This window comes from Anopheles maculipalpis, chromosome X (assembly GCF_943734695.1).
Source record: "Anopheles maculipalpis chromosome X, idAnoMacuDA_375_x, whole genome shotgun sequence".
Taxonomy (NCBI): domain Eukaryota; kingdom Metazoa; phylum Arthropoda; class Insecta; order Diptera; family Culicidae; genus Anopheles; species Anopheles maculipalpis.
In genome coordinates, this window is record NC_064870.1 from 16,965,295 (window position 1) to 16,973,231 (window position 7,937).

General features: G+C 42.4%; 1 protein-coding gene and 1 pseudogene across 1 annotated transcript; one reads left to right on the plus strand and one right to left on the minus strand.

The window, feature by feature from the left end:
* The first annotated feature begins 776 nt into the window (after nucleotides 1-776).
* Nucleotides 777-3,701, plus strand: LOC126564048 (bifunctional arginine demethylase and lysyl-hydroxylase PSR-like; annotated as a pseudogene).
* A 1,046-nt stretch (nucleotides 3,702-4,747) lies between these two features.
* LOC126564056 (bifunctional arginine demethylase and lysyl-hydroxylase PSR-like) lies at nucleotides 4,748-7,519 on the minus strand. Its single transcript, XM_050220972.1, has 3 exons — nucleotides 7,220-7,519; nucleotides 5,301-5,645; nucleotides 4,748-5,216 (listed from the first exon to the last, which is right to left on the minus strand). The coding sequence occupies exons 1-3, from the start codon at nucleotides 7,517-7,519 to the stop codon at nucleotides 4,770-4,772; spliced, it is 1,092 nt and encodes a 363-aa protein (XP_050076929.1). The 3' UTR covers nucleotides 4,748-4,769.
* Between the last annotated feature and the right edge of the window lie 418 nt (nucleotides 7,520-7,937).

Genomic DNA, 7,937 nt, shown 5'->3' on the forward strand with positions numbered 1-7,937 from the left:
GCTGGTTCTCTCGCAGGAATGATTCCAGCTTCCGGCAACGATCCTCGATCTCACTCCTCTCCGTTAGGTACGTTTCGAAGCTTGCGTCGGTTTCATCCAACTGTTCGAGTTTTTCGATTGTGTTGAAGAACCCTGCCTTGTGCCTTTCCAAATCTTCTAAAACTTCCGGAATCTGCATTGCACAATCGGGCACAAATTCAATTTGAAACCGTTCCAGCGTCTTGAGCCCTTCCACTGCTACTCTCTTTTTGAGAGTAGAAGAATCTTGCAATGCCTTGATTTTCTTGTCCATTGTAAATTACACCTTGTAATTTCACACGAAATAAACGAACGAACGAACGCGATGGTGCGAAATTTGAAGGATGACGCTTAACAGGTCGTTGCACTTGAACGCGGGGCGAACTAGCGATGGCGCGAAGCGTCACGTAAAAACTGTACTTATCCGAAAGATCCGAAATTCACCCTTGATAGCAGGATGATGAAGAGCTTACACTTCCTTTTTCCACGAACCGGTTCGAAGGACCAAAAATGTGAGAAATATTCTCGAAAATCACTGGTAAAATTATCGCGGTAAAATTTGTTGTAAGATGAAACCCGTGCAGTCTTGGTGTCGTTCCGTTTGTAACTGTTTATTCATCTGTCCTAGTTCATGTTACATAAATAGTTCATCCGAAATTCATCCTTATTTTCCTAGGTGTCAATTCGTGTAAAGTCAAGTAGTGTGTGTTTACATTATTTGTGTGTGTTCTTTCGTTATAGTTCGAAATTTTAAGTTCATGGAATATGTGTAATTAAAAACTAGCAGTAATTCTCACAATAAGATATACATCAATAACCATATTTGTTTTAGTATTAGCAAACCCAACTATGTAGAACGAGCTACTAATGTGTTGTATCATTTTCTTCTTTCAACGTCCACAGAACTATCGGACAGATCAGCATGGGTTCAGCTAGGTTACCATGAAGCGTTCGCCCTTTATGCATTTCGTGGACAATGTGGAGCGAATTCACGTCAACAAAGTTAGTCCGAAAGAATTTATCGAACGCTTCGAACGCATCTATCAACCAGTGGTCATAGAGGGTATGCAGTATAATTGGAAAGCTGGTCAGAAGTGGACACTAGAGCGTCTCGCGAAGAAGTACCGCAACCAAAAGTTTAAAGGTGGGGAAGACAACGATGGGTACAATGTTAAGATGAAGATGAAGTATTACGTGGAATACATGCGTAGCACTACGGACGACAGCCCACTCTATATATTCGACAGCAGTTTTGGCGAGGTAAGTTGGAATAGGTAGATAAGTCTTAGTCCTAACCACGATAAAAGGGTTTTTTTTTTTGCCAAATTCAATTAGTTTACTCAACAATTGCCTTTGAGAGCTTACTTGTAGCGATCCACTACCTTTTCGTAGTCCGTTTTTAAATACAGTTTGCCATTAGCCTCAAAATAGGACTCTGTTTCAGCGATCACTTCATCGTTGAATCTCAATTTATTTCCAGCCAGCATGCTTTTATGATCTATTTAGTTATTTTTTCCATGTTGTTTCATCCATATTCACATATCGACACAAAAATAGACTTTTTTGTAGTTTGAAAGCTGAAAAACGTTGTTGTTACTGATCGATTGTGAGCTCACACAGCGTTCATTTTACGCGTATTCAATCGTAAAATACTTCGCGAATCATAAAATACTCAAGTTCGTTCGATAACGAAAGAGCTTCTTATATCTCCATTAAAATTGTTTTACGGTTATCCAAAACACCTGGTTTTACTTTTTATCATTTTTTGTAAAAAAAAAACACTTTCGGGCGACCACTGCAATTAACGGGCAACCACTGAGGGTTTTACGCTACGGCTACTTTTAAACTCACAGAACTAATAATTAATGTTTGTGGGTGATTGTGCTGACTCCGTGTAAAACTGATCAAAGCATTGTTTTGTTTTGAACATTTGCCCATCAAAAATCACTTATGGAAAAGCCCATCAAATGCTTTTTATCCATTTTTTACACTATATCAGCAGAGGCTCCATTATTTTCGTTCATGTATAGAGGCTTTGGCTACATTCGCCTCACTACTGCATACAAGAAGTGGTTTCTACTAATACAAATTTAACGCGAATGTGTCTTATCTATTAATTGAAGCTATTGCGATTGCGATATTATGGCTAATAAAAAGTTTAAAATATTGCTTCAATTTCTCTGTATAAATGTCTGATCCGTAAAAGTCGAAATGGTGGAAATCGTAAGTGGTCTAGTTGGCAGGTGGCTCGGTGGCTCGTGTATCCATGGCAATCGGTGAGGATGTGGCGGACGGTGATGTCAACATCACAGAAGCTGCAGAGTGGAGGACTGGATTTTTCTAGGAGGTAGGAGTGTGTAAGGCGGGTATGACCTATACGAAGGCGGGAAAGGACTCGTTGGATGTGGCTGAATTCGGTATCTTCCCATGAAGCGGTGTTGTGCTTGATGGGATGGAGTTTGTGGCTTAGGTCTAGGTTGTGCCATGTGATGTTCCAGTGTTGGGAGATAAGGGTGTTGGTGAGGTGGATGGTATCTCGACGTGTAAGGGTGTTGTGTAGTTCATCAGGGCGGAGTCGACCATTGTTGGCAAGTTGATCGGCTTTTTCGTTAACGGGAATTACCGTGAAAATTTTCGAGGATATGGAGGTATGGAGTCCAGGAATTAAATATCCGTGTATTTGGGGGTTCCGTGGTCCAGGGCGGTCAGTAAAGATGACATTCGGTCAATTAATTTTTTTTGTGCCGCAATCTATACATCGTGACTACAATTTATCTATCCACCCGTTAAAAGTATTGTATTAAATAAATATTCATACCGTACTTCGTCTGTTGTAGCACCATCGTCGCAGCAAGTTACTAGAGGGCTACGACGTACCACTCCACTTCCGTGACGATCTGTTTCAACATGCGGGAGAAGTACGGCGACCACCGTACCGATGGTTCGTGATGGGACCAGCCCGATCCGGTACCGGTATACATATCGATCCGCTTGGCACGAGTGCCTGGAATGCGCTGGTGCACGGTCATAAGCGCTGGTGTCTCTTTCCAACCCACACGCCTAAGGAGCTGCTCAAGGTAACCGGTTCGATCGGGGGAAAACAGCGAGATGAGGCAATCACCTGGTTTAGCTTGATCTACCCACGCACGAAACAACCGGACTGGCCCAACGACTGTAAGCCGGTTCGTATGCACCGTCCCCGTTTTCTTCTATGGTGTCCTTTTTTATGCTTACGTCCGTTATCCCCTTGGAACCTCCTTTTGCAGCTTGAAATTTTACAAAAACCAGGCGCAACGGTGTTTGTACCAGGCGGCTGGTGGCACGTAGTACTTAATCTGGACGATACCGTTGCCGTTACGCAAAACTTCTGCAGCCGTACCAACTTCCCGGTGGTATGGCGCAAAACAGTTCGTGGCCGGCCGAAGCTGTCGATCAAGTGGTTGAAGATGTTACAGGTGGTTGAGCCGAACCTAGCTAAGATCGCGTCCGAAACTGATATCGGACAGAGTACGGGAGTTGCGTCGGACAGCTCGAGCAACTCTAGCTCATCGTCTTCCAGCTCGAGCAACTATGACGACAGCGACTGTGAATCGAATACCGACAGTGGCCAGGAGTCACTTTCGGCGCACAAATCAAAAAAGCATAAAAAAACGAACAATGGCGGCGATAATAATAGTCCGTGATGCCACACGGACAAAAGTTGATACGCGTTGACAACAATGCATGCCTTCTTGACAAAAATTCCTCTCTAAGGTTCAAAATTTGTGTTTGGTTGAACGTTTGTAAAATGAGAATTAATTTTTTGAAATCTAATCCCTTCCTATTTTTCCTACATGTTAATGTATGTTTGTTTGCTGTTTTATGGTGTATTCTACGATGCTGCGCTTGATCTCGGATGGACTTAGGCTCATCCGCACGGGTTTGTTTATATTAGCTACTTAATCTTACAAGACATTTCAAACAGAATGTTTGTTTTTCTTTGCTTGTTTGTTCCGTTTTGTTGTTTTAAGTTTAAATTGGTTTTTGTTTGCTGTCTTGCTTGGTTTAGTGTTGGTGGATACCCATTCGTTATAAAAAGGCACAATACCGCTGATTACATGCAATTTATCGTGCACGTATGTACGTGTATGTATTGTGTGAGTTTTTACATTTAAATATCTGTCACACATTTTCGTCAGTCAATAATGATGTTTGATTGGAATTGAATTGCTTGCTGCAGCTCTTGTCTGTCTGTTTATCCGTTTCCTAGCAGCCTTCTTTCTGTACAATTTCTGAATATTTCATATTCTACGCTGGAACACATGATTTTGTTCTTGCGAGCCTCTTTTTCTGCTTCGATCGCACTGCAACAAAGCGTGCGCAATACATGTTCGGTTACATCACATCCATTTGCCATTTGCTTGCTCGTGCTCATCGTATTGCGTTTAAGTCTATAATTGAATTAGTTATTCTAGAATGTTCTACCAACCAATTCCTTCACTTCTTGCTCTGAGGCATATAAATAAAGATACTGCAAACTGGCAAAACGTATCGATAGGTCTTGCAACCCACAACCGCAGGCTGTTCGCCGGCGGGAGTTGCCTGTACATTGCTAACACGAACTAACATTGCCTTCTGCTAGTTGCTGGAGCTTGGTGACCGATTGTCTGTGAGAAAGATGGTGCTTTGCAAATGAAAAAAAGTTCAAAGGTATAATGATAAGTATAGTAAACCATTGATTCGCCCGAACAAACCGATCGCGAAACGTGGGGTTAAAGTGGAAAATCGTTAATCGAACTATCGGCGACACTATTATTATCGCCGCCATTGTTCGTTTTTTTATGCTTTTTTGATTTGTGCGCCAAAAGTGACTCCTGGCCACTGTCGGTATTCGATTCACAGTCGCTGTCGTCATAGTTGCTCGAGCTGGAAGACGATGAGCTAGAGTTGCTCGAGCTGTCCGACGCAACTCCCGTACTCTGTCCGATATCAGTTTCGGACGCGATCTTAGCTAGGTTCGGCTCAACCACCTGTAACATCTTCAACCACTTGATCGACAGCTTCGGCCGGCCACGAACTGTTTTGCGCCATACCACCGGGAAGTTGGTACGGCTGCAGAAGTTTTGCGTAACGGCAACGGTATCGTCCAGATTAAGTACTACGTGCCACCAGCCGCCTGGTACAAACACCGTTGCGCCTGGTTTTTGTAAAATTTCAAGCTGCAAAAGGAGGTTCCAAGGGGATAACGGACGTAAGCATAAAAAAGGACACCATAGAAGAAAACGGGGACGGTGCATACGAACCGGCTTACAGTCGTTGGGCCAGTCCGGTTGTTTCGTGCGTGGGTAGATCAAGCTAAACCAGGTGATTGCCTCATCTCGCTGTTTTCCCCCGATCGAACCGGTTACCTTGAGCAGCTCCTTAGGCGTGTGGGTTGGAAAGAGACACCAGCGCTTATGACCGTGCACCAGCGCATTCCAGGCACTCGTGCCAAGCGGATCGATATGTATACCGGTACCGGATCGGGCTGGTCCCATCACGAACCATCGGTACGGTGGTCGCCGTACTTCTCCCGCATGTTGAAACAGATCGTCACGGAAGTGGAGTGGTACGTCGTAGCCCTCTAGTAACTTGCTGCGACGATGGTGCTACAACAGACGAAGTACGGTATGAATATTTATTTAATACAATACTTTTAACGGGTGGATAGATAAATTGTAGTCACGATGTATAGATTGCGGCACAAAAAAAATTAATTGACCGAATGTCATCTTTACTGACCGCCCTGGACCACGGAACCCCCAAATACACGGATATTTAATTCCTGGACTCCATACCTCCATATCCTCGAAAATTTTCACGGTAATTCCCGTTAACGAAAAAGCCGATCAACTTGCCAACAATGGTCGACTCCGCCCTGATGAACTACACAACACCCTTACACGTCGAGATACCATCCACCTCACCAACACCCTTATCTCCCAACACTGGAACATCACATGGCACAACCTAGACCTAAGCCACAAACTCCATCCCATCAAGCACAACACCGCTTCATGGGAAGATACCGAATTCAGCCACATCCAACGAGTCCTTTCCCGCCTTCGTATAGGTCATACCCGCCTTACACACTCCTACCTCCTAGAAAAATCCAGTCCTCCACTCTGCAGCTTCTGTGATGTTGACATCACCGTCCGCCACATCCTCACCGATTGCCATGGATACACGAGCCACCGAGCCACCTGCCAACTAGACCACTTACGATTTCCACCATTTCGACTTTTACGGATCAGACATTTATACAGAGAAATTGAAGCAATATTTTAAACTTTTTATTAGCCATAATATCGCAATCGCAATAGCTTCAATTAATAGATAAGACACATTCGCGTTAAATTTGTATTAGTAGAAACCACTTCTTGTATGCAGTAGTGAGGCGAATGTAGCCAAAGCCTCTATACATGAACGAAAATAATGGAGCCTCTGCTGATATAGTGTAAAAAATGGATAAAAAGCATTTGATGGGCTTTTCCATAAGTGATTTTTGATGGGCAAATGTTCAAAACAAAACAATGCTTTGATCAGTTTTACACGGAGTCAGCACAATCACCCACAAACATTAATTATTAGTTCTGTGAGTTTAAAAGTAGCCGTAGCGTAAAACCCTCAGTGGTTGCCCGTTAATTGCAGTGGTCGCCCGAAAGTGTTTTTTTTTTACAAAAAATGATAAAAAGTAAAACCAGGTGTTTTGGATAACCGTAAAACAATTTTAATGGAGATATAAGAAGCTCTTTCGTTATCGAACGAACTTGAGTATTTTATGATTCGCGAAGTATTTTACGATTGAATACGCGTAAAATGAACGCTGTGTGAGCTCACAATCGATCAGTAAGAACAACGTTTTTCAGCTTTCAAACTACAAAAAAGTCTATTTTTGTGTCGATATGTGAATATGGATGAAACAACATGGAAAAAATAACTAAATAGATCATAAAAGCATGCTGGCTGGAAATAAATTGAGATTCAACGATGAAGTGATCGCTGAAACAGAGTCCTATTTTGAGGCTAATGGCAAACTGTATTTAAAAACGGACTACGAAAAGGTAGTGGATCGCTACAAGTAAGCTCTCAAAGGCAATTGTTGAGTAAACTAATTGAATTTGGCAAAAAAACCCCTTTTATCGTGGTTAGGACTAAGACTTATCTACCTATTCCAACTTACCTCGCCAAAACTGCTGTCGAATATATAGAGTGGGCTGTCGTCCGTAGTGCTACGCATGTATTCCACGTAATACTTCATCTTCATCTTAACATTGTACCCATCGTTGTCTTCCCCACCTTTAAACTTTTGGTTGCGGTACTTCTTCGCGAGACGCTCTAGTGTCCACTTCTGACCAGCTTTCCAATTATACTGCATACCCTCTATGACCACTGGTTGATAGATGCGTTCGAAGCGTTCGATAAATTCTTTCGGACTAACTTTGTTGACGTGAATTCGCTCCACATTGTCCACTAAATGCATAAAGGGTTCGAACGCTTCATGGTAACCCAGCTGAACCCATGCTGATCTGTCCGATAGTTCTGTGGACGGTGAAAGAAGAAAATGATACAACACATTAGTAGCCCGTTCTACATAGTTGGGTTTGCTAATACTAAAACAAATACGGTTATTGATGTATATCTTATTGTGAGAATTACTGTTAGTTTTTAATTACACATATTCCATGAACTTAAAATTTCGTACTATAACGAAAGAACACACACAAATAATGTAAACACACACTACTTGACGTTACACGAATTGACACCTAGGAAAATAAGGATGAATTTCGGATGAACTATTTATGTAAAATGAACTAGGACAGATGAATAAACAGTTACAAACGGAACGACACCAAGACTGCACGGGTTTCATCTTACAACAAATTTTACCGCGATAA

Bases quoted from the DNA above. Each gene is read 5' to 3' on its own strand.
- LOC126564056 (XM_050220972.1), bottom strand. From the start codon at position 7,519: ATGCATTTAGTGGACAATGTGGAGCGAATTCACGTCAACAAAGTTAGT. The intron at 5,646-7,219 runs GTAAGTTGGAAT...CGTCTGTTGTAG, and splicing joins TCGACAGCAGTTTTGGCGAG to CACCATCGTCGCAGCAAGTT. The intron at 5,217-5,300 runs GTTCGTATGCAC...CTCCTTTTGCAG, and splicing joins GGCCCAACGACTGTAAGCCG to CTTGAAATTTTACAAAAACC.